This window comes from Mytilus edulis, chromosome 2 (genome assembly GCF_963676685.1).
Source record: "Mytilus edulis chromosome 2, xbMytEdul2.2, whole genome shotgun sequence".
NCBI lineage: Eukaryota > Metazoa > Mollusca > Bivalvia > Mytilida > Mytilidae > Mytilus > Mytilus edulis.
The window spans coordinates 9,607,107-9,625,981 of record NC_092345.1 but is presented as its reverse complement, the minus strand read 5'-3'; the positions used below and the strand labels follow the sequence as shown (position 1 = coordinate 9,625,981).

General features: G+C 31.7%; 2 protein-coding genes across 4 annotated transcripts in view; one reads left to right on the top strand and one right to left on the bottom strand.

The window, feature by feature from the left end:
- LOC139510102 (cullin-1-like) overlaps positions 1-9,908 on the bottom strand; it is a 23,676-nt gene extending 13,768 nt beyond the window's left edge. Inside the window, exons 1-8 of the mRNA XM_071296357.1 lie at positions 9,806-9,908; positions 6,628-6,871; positions 5,759-5,939; positions 4,642-4,809; positions 4,200-4,341; positions 3,212-3,375; positions 2,505-2,667; positions 1,893-2,023 (exon numbers count right to left, since the gene is read on the bottom strand). Coding sequence (XP_071152458.1) covers positions 1,893-2,023; positions 2,505-2,667; positions 3,212-3,375; positions 4,200-4,341; positions 4,642-4,809; positions 5,759-5,939; positions 6,628-6,764 — 1,086 coding nt within the window. The 5' untranslated portion in view covers positions 6,765-6,871; positions 9,806-9,908. The remainder of the gene's footprint in view (positions 1-1,892; positions 2,024-2,504; positions 2,668-3,211; positions 3,376-4,199; positions 4,342-4,641; positions 4,810-5,758; positions 5,940-6,627; positions 6,872-9,805) is intronic.
- LOC139510103 (DAZ-associated protein 2-like) lies at positions 9,906-18,875 on the top strand. Of its 3 annotated transcripts, none has more exons than XM_071296360.1 (5): positions 9,906-10,181; positions 12,344-12,463; positions 13,277-13,383; positions 14,158-14,286; positions 17,667-18,875. In XM_071296360.1, the coding sequence occupies exons 1-5, from the start codon at positions 10,175-10,177 to the stop codon at positions 17,799-17,801; spliced, it is 498 nt and encodes a 165-aa protein (XP_071152461.1). In that variant the 5' UTR covers positions 9,906-10,174; the 3' UTR covers positions 17,802-18,875. The 3 variants fall into 3 exon arrangements, with proteins under 3 accessions (XP_071152461.1, XP_071152459.1, XP_071152460.1); XM_071296358.1 differs by having other exon boundaries at positions 10,096-10,211; positions 12,244-12,463; XM_071296359.1 differs by lacking the exon at positions 9,906-10,181 and adding an exon at positions 10,599-11,456 and having other exon boundaries at positions 11,792-12,463.

Sequence of the window (18,875 nt, the reverse complement as noted above, 5' to 3'; positions counted from 1 at the left end):
AACTAATTTCAATTAAAATTTCTAATGGAGTTTGCAACAATAACTACTCATTTAAATACATCATAAAATATTAAGATGTAAAAAAACTGCTTGTTATCACTGAATGGTAAAGATTATTTTAATTTATCAGTTGGTAGTAAAAAGTGAATATACATTGTATATTGTATATAACAAAGATTTAAGTTGATTCTGGACAAAGAAAGATAACTCCAATTAAAAAAAAATCTTGCTATTGCACAATATTTTGCAATTAGATATTTCTTGCTTACTATTCTGGACAAAGAAAGATAACTCTAATTAAAAAAAAAATTGCTATTTCACAATATTGTGCAATTAGATATTTCTTGCCATTGCGCAATACTGTGCAATTGAAAAGACTTGCTATTGCACAATACTTAATATAATAATTTTAGATCCTGATTTGGACCAACTTGAAAACTGGGCCCATAATAAAAAATCTAAGTACATTTTTGGATTCAGCATATCAAAGAACCCCAAGATTTCAATTTTTGTTAAAATCAGACTAAGTTTAATTTTGGACCCTTTGGACTTTAGTGTAGGCCAATTTGAAAACAGGACCAAAAATGAAGAATCTACATACACAGTTAGATTTGGTATATCAAAGAACCCCATTTATTCAATTTTTGATGAAATCAAACAAAGTTTAATTTTGGACCCCGATTTGGACCAACTTGAAAACTGGGCCAATAATCAAGAATCTAAGTACATTTTTAGATTCAGCATATCAAAGAACCTAACTAATTCATTTTTTGTCAAAATCAAACTAAGTTTAATTTTGGACCCTTTGGACCTTAATGTAGACCAATTTGAAAACGGGACCAAAAGTTAAGAATCTACATACACAGTCATGACAGTTAGATTTGGCATATCAAAGAACCCCAATTATTCAATTTTGATGAAATCAAACAAAGTTTAATTTTGGACCCTTTGGGCCCCTTATTCTGTTGGGACCAAAACTCCCAAAATCAATACCAACCTTCCTTTTATGGTCATAAACCTTGTGTTTAAATTTCATAGATTTCTATTTACTTATACTAACGTTATGGTGCGAAAACCAAGAAAAATGCTTATTTGGGTCCCTTTTTGGCCCCTAATTCCTAAACTGTTGGGACCTAAACTCCCAAAATCAACACCAACCTTCCTTTTGTAGTCATTAACATTGTGTTTAAATTTCATTGATTTCTATTTACTTAAACTAAAGTTATTGTGCGAAAACCAAGAATAATGCTTATTTGGGCCCTTTTTTGGCCCCTAATTCCTAAACTGTTGAAACCAAAACTCCCAAAATCAATCCCAACCGTTCTTTTGTGGTCATAAACCTTGTGTCAAAATTTCATAGATTTCTATTACCTTAAACTAAAGTTATAGTGCGAAAACCAAGAAAATGCTTATTTGGGCCCTTTTTGGCCCCTAATTCCTAAAATGTTGGGACCAAAACTCCCAAAATCAATACCAACCTTCCTTTTGTGGTCATAAACCTTGTGTTAAAATTTCATAGATTTCCATTCACTTTTACTAAAGTTAGAGTGCGAAAACTAAAAGTATTCGGACGACGACGACGACGCCAACGTGATAGCAATATACGACGAAAATTTTTTCAAATTTTGCGGTCGTATAAAAACCATGGAAAGTTATTCATGATCTTTTTTTATAACCAAAATTGTAAAAAAAAATGTTCGTCACATTGAACATTTAAAATCATTTTTATGTTAATTTGAGTATCTAATATTCTATTTAATATAATAACATACAATGTAATAAGAGATAACAACAACTAGATTAATGTGAATTAGATGTCCACTGTGGACAAGTTAAGAGTAAAATACACATGAGAATGTAGTGAAGATCTAATCTACAGGAAATACACTTACATTGAGCCCAGCCTCTCCACATTTATCTATAGCTTCCATTCCTTGGTTATATATATGTGTTTCTAACAAATTCTTCAGTTCTCCCAGACCATCCTGTATCCTAGACACCAATTGATACATTCTTCCTAAATCTAAAAGAAAATGTGAATAGTATAAATTACCTTCTGCCTCCTTTGTAATTACTAAAGATAACTGAATGTTTTTGGTTCTAAATACTTTGTGATGTCAGAGGGTGTGGGTTTTTTTGCCACAGAAAACATGATACAAATCAAAGTAAGTAAAATCAATCAATAGGAGATACATTGTAGCACTGTGTAATGAACCCTATATACCGGTAATAGTTTTGTTAAAAATTGTTTGGAAATTTGGCTTTGAGTTACAGACAGAAAAATGGAAAGGGCTTTACTCATCAGATCAACTGACCATTCTGTTTTAACGGTTTCTGAGGAAAATGTGACAAATCTTCATTTTTGAACAAACAGTTAGACAAGAGATTGCAACATAGCTCCACTTTTCAGTAAGGTTAAATTTCAGAGGACATTTCCAACGGAAATCATTTAGAGCAAACTCTCTTTTTTCTTAAAAATGTTTTCTAATTTTCCCCATACTAACCATCATTTTTATCATCATGTAAGAGATTCTGGAATTCTTGGTGGAATATTTCCAGATGTTTCTCTATGAGAACTTTCTCACACTTCCTGGCTAGAACATCTTGTGTACTTTCATGTAAATACAACTGTACTCTCTTGTGTTCTTCCATTAGTCTGGCTTCAGCCTAAAATATACAAAAAAAGTAAGATTATCAGTCAAATTTGTCAAAACCTGTCGATAGTGTTATTGCAAGTTGTTAAAGCATGTCACTAATTCAGTTTTCGTGAACTTTTACATCAAATTATTAGTGTTATGAATTACTGAACAGCAAAAAGTTGATTTTACCATGGGTTGACCCATTATGCAGATATTTACCCCTTCACTTATAACAAAATGTCGTCATTTGTTTTACAAAATACTTCTTATAGCTGCAAATCTGGAAACTGATCAAAATGGTCTTTGAGTTTGTCCTCATGGAATTAATTAGTGTGTACTCATTATGACAGATTTGATAAAGTTAACTTGAAAAGATGAAAACACATAACATATATGTTTTATATTGGTGTATACACAGTTGGAAAAATGTTCATCTAAAGAAAACACAATACAAGTTCTGCATAGATAGCCTGTATAATTTGTTATAACAATGATAATTCTAAAAGAATTTTAACTTGACAACTAAATGCCATCTCTTACATTCAACCAGTAAGTTGTGTTAATAACCTTACCTTTTTCATATATTCTGTAACAGGATTTTGTCTGAGAAACTCTGTACTCTCTCTTGTATAAAACTGTTCTGTGTCATCCAAGAATGGATTCTCAAAGTGATCTTTATAAACACTTAATGTTGGACCTTTAGTAGAAGGGTCATCTTCATTCAGGCCAAGCTCAACTAAAATGGACTAAATTTGTTAACATCCTATTTGAACACATATTTCATAGATGGTCTTCAATAGGATTTTAAAGATTATAGTATATTCAGCCTTTTAAATAAATTATATTCTCAGGGTATTTGTAGTAAACACTCAATGAAAGACCTTTTTATTGAAAGGTCATCTTCAATCAAGCAAAGCTCAACTAAAATGTAGACAAATTGTAACCTCGACTAAATAGTAAACATATTTTAAGAAACAAATCAAAATGGCCTTGAATAGGGTTTTTAATAAAATAGATATTTGGCCATTCTAATTAATAATTAAGAGATTTATCATATGGTGAAAGTATAGAATTTTCACTTATTTTTAATGACTTACAATCAAATATTGGCCAACACAACAGCAAAAGGTTTCAACTTATTTGATTATGTTTATTTTTCACTTGACAGTATCAGCTGTTTACCATAACAATTAATTAAACCACTCAGCGGGGCACTGACAAGTCTGATGATAATGGTTTCACCATATCTACTCACCATAACAATTAATTACATCACTGACAAGTCTGGTGATAATGGTTTCACCATATCTACTCACCATTAAAATTTATGACATCACTGACAAGTCTGGTGTTAATGGTTTCACCATATCTACTCACCATAACAATTAATTACACCACTGACAAGTCTGGTGTTGATAGTTTCACCATATCTACTCATCATAACAATTAATTACACAACTGACAGGTCTATAGTTAATGGTTTCACCATATCTACTCATCATAACAATTAATTACACCACTGATAAGTCTGGTGTTAATGGTTTCACCATATCTACTCACCATAACAATTAATTACACCACTAACAAGTCTGGTGTTAATGGTTTCACCATATCTCTCCTTTTCTATTAGTTTAAGCACAGCATTTGTTACTTGTTTATTCAGTGGTTTGAATAAATTATCTCTCCATATAATTAATGCAAGCTGAAACAAACAAAAAAGTGTTAGAAGTAGTTTTCTTATATTTTTTTCATTTTTCTCCCTATACACAAATATAGACAGCTACTTCAATTCTCACTACAATCCATGAACTCACAAATTTGAAGTTTATCAAAACTGACTGAAGTGGCAAAGATTTATGTCATTACAAATCATATGTAGGTGTTTTTGTTTGAGATCCTATTAACAATGATTAACAATAAAAAAAATATAATTTGATGTACCTTTAAGCTGTAATGTTATTGTTTTAAATAACCTATAATTTATTCTTCTGTTAGTACTTACAGAATAAATTTCATAAATGCCTTTAGTTCCTTCATCACATTCTCTCCTGACCCAATGTCTGTTTAGATAGGCACACACTCCATTTAATACTTTACTGGAAAACTGATAATCCTCCCATTGTTTGGTGTAGAATGATAGAACCTGCTCATCAAGAAAATCTTGTCCGTCCTGTTGGAGATACATGTAAAATTAAAATTTGACATATAAAAAAGTGCTGGTGAAAAATTTGGTAACGTTCATGTTCAGAATATCAACCTATGAAACTGACATAAAAGCCAAATTATAATGTTTAAAACTTTTCCCCCCTTTGGTTTAATGTTGAATGTGTCAAGAAGAGCAATATAAAGAATTAGAATTAATTAGAGTTCCAAATGGTGAAGTTGAAATCATCCCTTCGTAAATTTTACGGACGCCATCACGAGTTGGTTGACCGTTATGGAATAACCGTTTCACAAATGATATCGGATATGTTCCTTACGTCGTAACTACAATCCCCTTCCCTTTCATGAATGTGACCTACCGAATTAGACTATTTACCGGATTTGTAATCACATAAGCAACACGACGGGTGCCACATGTGGAGCAGGATCTGCTTACCCTTCCGGAGCACCTGAGATCACCCCTAGTTTTTGGTGGGGTTCGTGTTGTTTATTCTTTAGTTTTCTATGTTGTGTCATGTGTACTATTGTTTTTCTGTTTGTCTTTTTCATTTTTAGCCATGGCGTTGTCAGTTTGTTTTAGATTTATGAGTTTGACTGTCCCTTTGGTATCTTTCGTCCCTCTTTAAGAAATATGGGCTGTTGATCACGAATATATGATATCCTTCCTTTAAGGCCATAAAACAGTAGCAAGGGCAGATAAAACTGCATTCAAATTTAACGTCCTGTTTCCCATAGGTTCTGCTTCATGAAGAATGTTATGTCCAAATTGCAAGAAAAAAATCAACAGTAGATGTTTCTGTGTATGCATTTGTATCAAGAAAAATTGTCCAAGGCTTTTTATAATATAAAATTATAATTGAACATCATATTATTGAATAGTGTTCAATATAAATCAAATTTTTTAAGTCTGATTTCAAACAAAAGAAAGTAAATGTATAACATGACGTGTAACATACCCTCAACACTGTGACCAGGTAGGATTTAAGAAAATCTTTTAGTCTTTTATACAGCTCAAATCCAACAAACTGGGCTCCTCCTGTTGGTGGTTTTGGGCGACGCCCACCTTGTGCCCTTGAAGATGACTGTTGACCAGCTTGTCCAGACTGATGAACACTTGTACAGTAATTGTAAACATGTCTAAGTAAACATTAAGGAAGCAATATTTGATTAAATGACAAGTTCACATGTGGTTCCATTTGTTCATGTTTACCAGTGCTATTTAGAATTCGAATAAAACAGAAGTACACAGGATGAATTGTCTCACCTGCTTTACTGACCGTTGAGTTATGTTAAAATAATGTGTTTCATAGTGGCTTAATATTTTCAAAACCAATAATGTTCAAAGCTTTTTGCATTTGTTATAAAAAGAAGAAGATATTTATTTCCAATTATAGGCCCAAAAGGGTATAAATATTACAACATCAATAATTTTCATAATACAATACAAACAATGATATAAAAAAAAATTAATGTCAGAGAACTTTTCAAGTTCTTAAAGAATATGTAGATAAAGAATCTATAGTATGTTTTTTTTTAATATAATGCATTTTAATGCAAGTGTGGTTGATATAAATAACAAACAAGCAGCCCAAAAATAAAGTTAAACCTTACTTTTCTAACTACATGCAAGATTATTGGTTATAAACCCCAAAATTCATGGTATTAATCTCCCCCCCCCCCCCCCCCCTACTAAAAATTTGAAAATTCAGTTTAATTTACAGTAGAACACATCTATCATTTGTCTATGGGATTGAACTGTTTAAACTGAAATGTTTTTATTAATCTCTTGATGAATCACAGATTCACATTAAATGTAAAAGGATACGTGTATAGTTCCATGTATCTGTTTCTAGCCATGCTCTGTCGGTTGTATACATGTTTGATTCCTCCTCGTAGATCATCCCAAATCTGGTCTAATCCAATCTGCTTCAATCCATGTGGATTCTGACGTGATCCTGCCATTTTTTAACCTTATTTAAATCTTCAGTAGAAATGTTATAAGCAGAAATTTTTCACATCAAAGTCAGTTGATATCCATTTTGTGAACTTATAATTAATCAAATCTGGATCTAAAATTCAAACAGAATGAAATAATATATGAAACAATATACATTCAGTGCTGAAGACATGCCTGACATGCTTGAAAATACATACAAATGTACAGAATGGGTAAAAACTTTAGAAGATATTGGTAGATATGTTTTTTGGATGAAAACAGACTTCATGACCCAGATATTCCTTCAAATAAATTTAGCCAATTTAACAGTCCTAATGACTGGTAACCAAAGTGTGTGTGACCCCATAATTTGCAGCCAAAACATGTTGAGATATTGTTTTCTTGTCAGGCCATTATTAATGTATGTGCCTGTCCCAAGTCAGGAGCCTGTAATTCAGTGGTTGTCATTTGTTTATGTGTTACATATTTGTTTTTCTTCATTTTTCTTATATAAATAAGGCCGTTAGTTTTCTCGTTTGAATTGTTTTACATTGTCATATCGGGGCCTTTTATAGCTGACTATGCGGTATGGGCTTTGCTCATTGTTGAAGGCTGTAAGGTGACCTATAGCTGTTAATGTCTGTTTCATTTTGGTGTCTTGTGGACAGTTGTCTCATTGGCAATCATACCACATCTTCTTTTTTATATATACTAGCTTGTTTTCTTTGAAATTGTTAAATAATACTTTGAAAAATGTGACCAAATGCCAAAGTTTTTAATGAAATTTGTGGAGCTTGTGATACATGTACATATTTTCAGACTAGTATGTAGATCTGGCACATTTATTAAGGTTCATCATAAAAAATGGACAAATATGGCCGTATTTTCACCACAAAAACTACTCTGTGTACAAACTTACCTGTGCTGTTTGGAAAGTTTTAATGCCTAGCATCCACTAGATATATAAAAGTTAAATGCATTTTGTGTTTAAGAAAATCTTTCTTGGTTTTTGATGGGCATTTTTTTTCCTTTCTTCAGGTGTAAAAATAAACAGGCACCTGAATTACTTTGATACTGTCCACTCACTGACTCAGATAAACTCTTTAAATTCACCTATAGTCATGATAGTTGTGAAGATACTTCTTGTCCATGTCAATTAAGGACAATCCAAACAATACAAACCGTTTTTTTACCTGAGGGAACATCTCATAGTTGTACCACAACTTAGTTAATTTTCACACCTTTTGCATGAAGGAAAAAAATGCCCATCAAAATCAAAAAGAGATTTAACTTTATTATATCTATTGGATGCCAGGCATTAAAACTTTTCCAACTTCACAGGTAAGTCTGTACTCAAGAGTAATTTTTGGCATGTAAATACAGCCATATTTGTCCGTTTGTTATGATGAACCTTAAACAATTATATTTTGGTGACCAATTTAAGAATTTTTAATGTTGGAGTTAACCACTAATCAGCTTTTACTATGAATAAAATTGAGAATGGAAATGGGGAATGTGTCAAAGAGACAACAACCCGACCAAATAAAAAAAACAACAAAACAACAGCAGAGGGTCACCAACAGGTCTTCAATGTAGCGAGAAATTCCCGCACCCGGAGGCGTCCTTCAGCTGGCCCCTAAACAAATATATACTAGTCCAGTGATAATGAACGCCATACTAATTTTCAAATTGTACACAAGAAACTAAAATTAAAATAATACAAGACTAACAAAGGCCAGAGGCTCCTGACTTGGGACAGGCGCAAAAATGCGGCGGGGTTAAACATGTTTGTGAGATCTCAACCCTCCCCCTATACCTCTAACCAATGTAGAAAAGTAATTGCATAACAATACGCACATTAAAATTCAGTTCAAGAGAAGTCCGAGTCTGATGTCAGAAGATGTAACCAAAGAAAATAAACAAAATGACAATAATACATAAATAACAAGACTACTAGCAGTTAACTGACATGCCAGCTCCAGACTTCAATTAAACTGACTGAAAGATTATGATTTCCTCATATGAACATTAGGCACAATCCTTCCCGTTAGGGGTTTAGTATCATACCATCATAACATATATGAGAAGAACATAACCCGTGTCATGCCAACAACTGTTTTTAGAATAAATGTGTTTAGTTCCGATGCAAAGACCTTATCAGTGAGTCAATATTAACGCCAAAATATGCAATCTTTAATGACTTGACAACAGTATCGTAATTATATCCCTTCTTAATAAGTCTATTCAAAGGTTTGAAGTACATATGTAATAGCTTCCGCATGTGACATTGGAAATGTGTAGAGAACTGCATGAATGTGACAGTTATTGGAATCTTCTAAAACTACATTTGCACAATGATATTAAATTTTGAGTTAACATATGTGATTGCGCTATCCTACTCATCTTTTTTTAACTGAAACGCGACAATATGGCAATGTACATGAATATATTGACTATTGATCACAGGCACTTGTTTCTATCCATAGGAAGGTCGACTATCCATATAATGCTTCTATTTATATGGATAGTCAACATTCCTATGGATAGAAACAAGTGCCTGTGCTATTGATGTAAATTTGTGTAGACATTTGTTGCATCTGAACTTGAAACAGGTTCTCACTCATACTCAGATGTTTAACCAACAAACTGACAAATTCATTAAAAATCTTAGAATTATAAATATGTTAATTTTGCCCTCTGTACTTTAAAGTGTCATTGATAAAAATAAAGATGAATAATCAGTTCCTTAGTCCTCCTTTTATGAGTTTATCTGTTGAATGATATATTTCTGTTTCTTTTTTAAAATTCATTGTAACAAATGTAGCCCGTTTTTATATAATAGTCAAACGATCCCATTAAAACAGGTTAAGATGTTTAAATTACAAAGAACTTGGACAAAAAAATCGTTGTTTAAAAGATAACCTCTTCAAAATGGCGACCGTCCATATCATTTTTGACAAAAGTGTGTTTATTTTTGAAAAATCTACTGAACTCTAACACGAATCTATTATGAAATATGACAATGATATAAAAACGGAAACTGTGTTACATTATTTGATTTTTTTACCATTTATGTAGTCGTTTCCTATTGAATTTCATTTCATTATGGAATCAATAGCGATTGACCTCATTTGAATTGTCTCCCGTTTGTACAAAAATTCCCCACAGAGGGCGTTAAATGCTAAACTATTTGATAACAAATCTTAAAATATTCAACCAGATTATTATCCATACATAATTATTTCTAAAAAATTGAAAACAATGATTATATTAATATTCATATCTAATTGATGAACCTGTAAATTTAACTTTTTTACAGATTTACTGATATTGTTTTGTTATCTTTTATAAGGAATCGTGAGAAATCAGTCAACCAGAACAGATGATCAAAGCTCACAAGAGAGAATTGTAAACAATATTATTACGAAATTTTAGAATGTCAGGTAAGAGACGTACAACAGTGTTAAAGATCTGCTAAAATTATCAAGTTATCCGGGATAAAAATTATTACTGTCTATAAAAATGAGAAGAGAAAAACTAAGGTTTATTTCTACTAAATTAATATATTTTTGTTGTTAATCTACATCCTTGTTTACAAAGACAACAACATAATAAATGTTACAGGCAAATTTTCTAATTCTGATAAGTTACTTGTATCAGTTAAATTAAAATTTTAACATTTTTATTAATTTCAACATATTATTTTTATGAGCATGTTCTGTCAAATTAAGTTCTTGATGAGGTGGGTCCAAGCTACATTGTAGTCCAAATAATTATGATGTCTTGGAAGAATATTTTAAATATTTGCTTTGACGCTTTCCTTCGATGAAAGGCGTCTAAGAAAAAAAAATATAATAGCCTTTCAAGATGTCATAATTATTTGGACTAGGGTCCAAGCGTGATGCAGGATTGGCTGTTTTTTTTAAAGAGTGACATGTGAAAGTCGAACAATTAAGCATGAAAAATGGAAACAAAGAACGGCGAGACACTGATACAGGATTCTCACTAAACAATAAGCGGTATCCGGGATCAGACCCCCACTCAATGAGACCCCTGGCCTGATGAGCATGACAAGGAGACCTACATGTACCTGAGCTAATTTCACAAAAATTCTTTATGAATGATTCATAAAATGTGCATAATCATGATAATTTTAAAACATTCATTTCTGAAAATTATGTTCTTATAGTGCATTGCCGGATGCAGGTTGGAACCCCCCCTTTTTTTTGGCCAATCAAAGCATTTGAATGGGGACATATAGTTGGAACACCCCCTTTGTCCTAGGTTGGGACCCCCCTTTTTAAAATGGCTGGATCTGTGCCTGTTGTGTGTCATCATGGTCATAATTGAATAATAGGAAGAAATTTAAATAACCATGCATGCAGTCTTTTGTTGACTCATGTGACTGTCTTTGGAGGCTACTTTTTTCTTTATCTGAAGCAATCCCTGCCATGCTAGTTTTTTTATCTCCAGAAATAGTTTTACAGTAATGATTATAGCTAACATTCAAAATGAATTGGAGAACAGATCAATTTCCAACATATCATCACACTTAACTTACATGACTTAAACACATGAATTGAAAACAAAACTAGGACCTATTTCAGGCTTGTATGATTTGTAAAAAAAGTTTTTCATCAAGACTTAATTACATCAGCCAATACAAAACAATGATCTGCAGCTTAGTTTGTAAATCTGTGTTTCTTTATGATATATATGTTTTTAAACTTGTCTGATGAAGAAAAATTTATATATATGTTTAAAAATACCAATATTTGTAATATTGTTGCCAAAACCTGCAATAACATTTAAACAAGGAGAAACAGTATTTTATATCGTTAACTACTGTATTTGTAGTATTTTATAAAATGAATAAGTATTATTTGTATTTTAATAGTCTCTCATAATTCTTTTAAGAATGGCACATACATGTATTTAATTGTTTTAACTATGTTTACTGTATAATTAATTTTATAATTGTATCTTGTTTTAATCATGTTGTATGTGGTGATACTTTAATAAACTATTGAATCTGAATCTTTACATAAGTCAGGTAAGTGTAAAAATGTACCTAACAATCATCACTTGGAAAAATATACCTGGCAAGTGCTGTAAAAATGTATATGGGCCAATGAAAAATCCTTAAAAAATGAACATGCATGTAGTTTTCATTTAGATACAATGTACAGTCTATGGTTAACTTCTTGGGAACATGATTAAACCATTTCAAATCTCCACTGAATTTCAGGAAACATTTACAGAAGCTTGTTAGCAAAGAGAACAACTAATTCTACTGTCATACTGTACATCATTTAATGATGTTTTTAGATATATAAATACTGGAGATGTACATCTTCCTTAAACATGTAGAATGAACCCTGCATATATCATGTATATCCTACATCTTTTATTTGCACTTAAAAACACTTGTTTGCTACACATACATTATGTTTATTTTATATTCTGCAAATATGTTTTTTAGTGGTTGTTTTTTCATTCTATTAGTTTTGTGCTCTGCCATTAACTATTGTTATCTATGTATTTTAATTAAATAGTTATTATTGAGCTATATGCATGACAATAATAGTGTTTGTTTTCTCTCCAGGAAAACCAAATAAGTCACCTTACCAAACACCAGGGTATCCTACCCAGGGTTATCCCACCGCTGGTTACCCTACTCAACAATATCAGCAAGGGCCACCAGGATACAGTAGTAGCTTTGCTCGTAAGTAATTGAAGTACATGTATTCAACATACCAGTAACCTAGAATGTAGTTCTATCAAGTGAACCAATACCTGAAGTGGAAAACTAGTGGATTCAGCTAGGTATTCACAGTTGTCATAAAATAAATAAAAATATGTCGCCACAAAGACATCAACACTCAAATTTTCCCAGCATAGTATAGGTATAAAATGGTGTTTGTTAGACTTTGGATCTGCACATACATGTATCTCTTTTGTCAAATTTAATACTAAGAGTAAAATGCATGCTATACTTATTACTTCATCATGATCATAAGGACATTATAAAAGTTATATTTATACACTATATCATTCTATTCATGTATCTCTTCATGTGTTTGAAAAGTTTTACCATATTTGTTATTTCAGGGGCTAAATAATAGCTTTTATCATACTTTCTTCTTTACAAGATGACAAAAGTAAAACCTCAACTACACATGTACATAAATAAATACTAAAGATGTTAAAAATAGTACATGTATAGCTTATCTTAGTGTGAACACACCTACTTAATGGCAAAGTTAGCTCAAAGTGTGAATGCACTTACAGACTGGCAAAGTTAGTTGAAAGTGTTTTAAAGGTACCCAATCTACTGAACTCATGCCCTGTTGCTTTACCTCCTATAGCAAAATCATGACGCACTCGCAATGTAGTTATAATGTCCAAGTATGTGACATCTGATCCATGTGATTAAGATGAAAATATGATTTTATATAATGTCCAATGCATTTTTGATAAGATCAAAAGTTTCTTCAACTTATAAAGCATGTAAAGTGAAAACCTTTGTATTTAACAGATGGCTCACCAGCTCCAGGTGTGACAGTAACTCACATGGCACAGTCTTATCAATCTCCTGGAGCCTATGGTGCACCACCTCAGGGACCACCACCACCCTATTCATACGTAAGTGTCTTTAATAGCATATGTATAGTAACTGCTGAACTTTTTTCATGTGAGTCATAATAATATGTTTAAGGATTTCTAGAATATACCTGCGCTGACATGTTAAGTGTCAAGTCTAGTAATTTCATAAGTTCTTTAGTCAGTAATTTTGTTTACTTAAATTTAAGATTAAATGGACAACCAACAACTTGATTTACGACAAAACAATATATAAAAATCAAATATGACAGGCAGCAACCACTGAATAACATGATTCTCATGAATTGGAACTGGCAAATAAAGAATGTGGCGTGTTAAACATGTTTGTGAGTGCTCAATCCTTCACCTAATCTGGGTTTTTTTCTGAAAATGTTTGTAACAAGTTATAATTTTGTTATTGTTCAATGGGAGTTTTAATAGCATAGACAATTTTGATTAAATAAACTAAATTTTGAGAAAAATGAAATAAATATTATCGTAAAAACAACATTAGAGCTTGTCAATTGTCTAAATATTCATGAATAAAAATAAAATGTTCAATTGTTTTTATAATATCTCCTTTCGCCAATAATAATTAGGTCAGAACCAAGAAAGCAGTTTCTTGTTCTTAATAGAAGGTAGTATGTAATCAATGAACATGCACATTTTCAGTATGTAAAAGTAAGCATACTTTTTCTTGCAAAACAAATACCATTAAATTTAATTAAATTTAATTGAGCAGACTACTTTTGTAAAAAATGTATATATCTTTCTTGTCTGTAAGTACATATTGTAAGTTTTTATTTTTTATTTTAGGCCCCTCCACAACAAGGTTATCCAACACAACAAGGAGGTTATCCAACACAACAACCACAACCATTTGTAGCCAATAATGTCTTTGATTCAGGTGCCAGATTTGACGGAATAGCACAGCCCAATATACCTGTAAGTTTAAGAGTAATAGCAATTGTTCTGTACCAGCCATTAGTCATGCTTGTACAGGCTTCAATGAAGACAAACCACAACATCTGTATCATATCAAATCAAAATCATCAATAAGTACATGTATATAATTATGAAATAATTCATGGGGACTTGAATTTATACTGATATAAGCACAGGTTGGCCCTTTATACTAAATATTTTACCATGAGCGACAGCGAGGGTTAAAATAGTGGCATAAATGGCAAACTGGTTGTAAATTCAGTATAAATTCAAGCCCCCATGAATTAATTGTTTTCTAATAGGACAAATACAGCAATTCTTTTGGATCAAGGCGCTCAAGGTATAGGCAAATATTTGCCGTTTTTAAAATAAACGCACTTTTAATTTGATGTTAAAGAACGGAGCAAATTGAATAAGTGACATGCTTAAACTATTTTCAATAACATATTTAGAGAGGTTTAGATAAATTTAAATGATAATTCTAATATGACGTGCTTCTTTCGCTTTGTAAACAACACCGTGATAAAATTCTCGATATATCTATACTTAGCGCAGACTCCTAGATGTACACAGATGGCTGTTTAAATATGCCTCCCACGTAAATCCACATGTATCGTAACCTATGTGTAAACGGTTGTGGATTTCACTGTGTTAACAATTACAATTGAATAAAACCCTACAGAACATTTATTTTGATTCTGACGCATAACAAAGAGAATTTACACATTAGAGAACGGAAAAATGGACAAAAACAAAATAAATTAAAATTCCGCGAAATTCCAGTAATGATTTTGGCGCATTAACGTCATTTCAAAACATGACGTCATACGAATGAAAACGTCAAAGCTGAAGGTTTTTCTTTTGCGTTAACCGTCTAAACTCGGATACAATTGCATTAAAATAAAGTATTGAGGTAGGTGTTGCTTGTTTTCTGTTCTATTGCATTATTCGCACATTTACTGATTTCAGCAAGTCAACATGGCGGCTCCTTGGTTACAACAGTGAATTTGACGGTAGCTTACGATAAAAAATGTAAATTTGAAATTGCAAATGTTGGGTTTACTGAGAAGTAAAAAAAGTAATGACATTTTTTTCTAGCGGCTAGTTAAGAAATCATTCATGCAGGTTTATTAGATTTGTTTTACATTTATCGAGTAGTGGGTAAAATAGAACAGCCACACACACGGTATACCCATCATCGCTTCAGTTTTTTAATGATCGTATTTGTCCTTTTAGAATCAAAATAATTCATGGAAGCCATAGATTTGTTGGAAATTTACACATGGCCTGGGCCGTGGTATTCGTTAATTTTATCCCTCGCTAACGCTCAGGATAAAATTCGAATATCACGGCCCAGGCCATGTGTAAATTTCCAACAAATCTATGGCTTCCATGAATTATTTCTTAATTTACTTGTATGTATAAAAAAATGGTTTATAAATCATTTTAGCATTGTTTGTTCCCGTTTCCTTGTTGTGATGATTTTCAGTTTCACAAGCGTCTATATTCGTAAAATGCTTATATTGTTACATTATCTTACTTCGACATTGGGTAGCTCATTCATAAAAAAGCATATGACTATGGAGTATGATCGGAACAGCCCAAACAATATATTCATATAACCAAGTGTGTGTACTTAAAGCGTTTGAAGAATGTCATGTTAAACATGTTAAAATAATGTGTATATGATTTGGCTTTCCAAAATCAAAGAATCTTAATAATGTCAATCCTATTAAAGGGTTTGTTGTGAACAATGTTTATATACATGTTAGAGCTCATACAACTTATAAGTATTCTAACAAGCAAGCCAATCTAAAACATTCTGTTCTATCTAACATACTCTATTAATTATTTGTTGTTATGATCTGTGTGTAACCACATTAATATCATGTCATATTGTAGTCATGGTTCATTGACTTCAGATTTTTAACATTGTACAATATTGAGTTTGTGTATATTTGTCATTATTATACCTTACATATATTTTAAACAATTCTATTGGGTGAAACGTTATCACGTGACATGGAATAATTCAGTTGTTTTTCATTCAATTGCAAGGAAGGACGAATAACCCTAAAAATTTGCACCAGCGGTGAATAACCCTATTAACCGGTGAATAACCTTTTCAGTTTGTTGATTTTTACTTGAGTACCTCCCATGAAAATGACGTCACAGACGTAAATAAACAAAATGGCAGCGTGCACGTTACACTGGAAGCCCACCCGAGAGAAATGGAAATAAGGCAGTGGTCATGAAAATAGTGCCAGCAGCCGTGTCTCTTATAAACGGTCCTTTTCAGGGCCATCAATATTTTACAAAAAGATTCTACCTTTGTTGTACATTCGAGAAATTCTAGAACACAAAGCCGTAAAGGTATTTTCAGCTTGTGTGTTTGTGTTGACTGTTGTGTAAAGTCTAAAGAAGTGTTCGAAAGGCCTTTCCAATGTTAGTTCGGTATAATAAAGCAATTGTGGCCCCTTAGAGTCGATGAATATCCAAAATTGTCAACCCTTAAAAGTTATTTCACTTCAGGCTGCGCCCTCAATGAAATAACCTTCTCGTGTTGACAATTTTGGATATTCACCTCTTCAACGGGCCATAATTGTATAATACTTGCAATTAATAATTATTTGGTCATGTCTTTTTGGGATAATTTTTTAAAAGTTCAATGTATATTATATAGATTCTTACATTGTATCCAGTGTATATTTCGGATATTTTTTTTTTTAAACAAGTAGGTACGGTAAGGGCAGATTTTGGTCTCAAATTTCAGGTTCATCTGATGAAAGATTTTGGACACTTTTTAAACACTTCAGTCGATTCAATTAGTTTATGTGAAAGATATGAACTGATTTAGTCATTAAAGACGATCAAATTCAACCTTGAATATAAAACATCTATCAAATATGCCATTATATGTCACTTTTCAGATGGTTTTTGTCAAAAATGAAAGTGGCCGCATCTGTGTTTACTCTCAACCTTTATATATGTTATGTATAATCATCAAATACAACTTACATTTAAATATTCAGAATGAACACAAATGCGGCTACATCCATTTAAGAAACCGTCCAAAATTTAAGTCAAATACTAAAATTGTGAAGATTTCAGTAATTTAGCATGATTTAATGATGCTTGTCCCCGATAGATGTAGATTATATTGTCAAAAACAGCCCATATTTATGTAACAGAACCATTCTTCTGTCAAATAAATAGCTTAAAATTTACATTTTAACAATTTTGTAAAACTGATTTATTTTGGGGCTAAAAAAGGGGTCTTACTTGACCTACTCCTTATTATTTAAATAATGTTTATTTTTCACATTCATTGATAAGGATTTCACATAAACAGAGAATTAATTTCTTCTGTTTGTTTTCAGCCCCCTCCACCAGGATATGCACCTAATGCTGCCCAATATGCCCAGATGCAGGGGCAGACTGTAATAGGAACACAACAAAGGAGTAACTTCTGGACCGGAGGTAGTGGAGGTGGATACACACTAGGAGGACTATAATTCAGTTACTATGTAACCCATTAACACTTTACACCAATGTCAAATCTTCAGCATTCTAAAGTAGTAACGACTGAATGAAATAAATATTATTTAGATTTTTTTTTATAGGTGATTGGAAAATTTAAAGGCCAAAGCTTCGTTAGACATTTAGGTAGATTGAACTGTTGTGTGTATCAACATATATGTGTGAATTTTTAGGGTTTATTGGAATATTTGTCAGTCTTATTAAACTAAAGATCCTAGCTGTGTCCATGAATCCATTACAAGGATCTGACAGCATTTTCTAACTTCTATTTTTAAGAACTTTCAGGATTTGCTGGCTTTGTCCCAATGAAGCACACTTAAACAAATTATAAGTCAAGCATTGACTGGTGTATTTCCAGAACAGAAATTAAAGTGTGTTGCCAAAGCATGGACACGTCACACATGATTGTGAGCAAATCAGTATTTTAATCAGACAGAATATTTGTATAATCATACACTAATCATATCTGAAATCTTTTAAATAAAACTTCCATTTTGCAATTTACCAGAATTTTACAACATTAAAATCAATACTACAATGAAACCAAGAAATTGTATTTCCACCATTTAATCATATGGTAATGTATCCACTATAAATTCTTTAATAATTTGGATATAACAGCAGTATAAAAGTATATAACAGATAGATATTATAATTAAAGCTTTCAAATAGGTACTAATTTAAAGGTAGAAGTACATTAACAAATTATGGAAAACTATTTTCTTCAAAACACCATATTTTTTTTACCACAGAAAGCACTGATTTATATCTCTATGTTTTTATAGAGTATTTTTTGTCATACATGACACATAGTCAACATAATTTTTTTAAAGTGCCTGTTGTTGAAATTTTTGTTGTTTAAAAAATGATAGAATAAATATTTTATCTTCAAGATCAAAGTTTCATTTTTTGTAAGTATATGTATCTACTATTTAAGATACTTTTGATGTCTTTATTGTATATATTTATTATTGTTGAATTATTGTATATTTCAATTGTTACTGTTTTCTGTGATATAAATAATTTTTCAATAAAGTTGCAGAAAATTC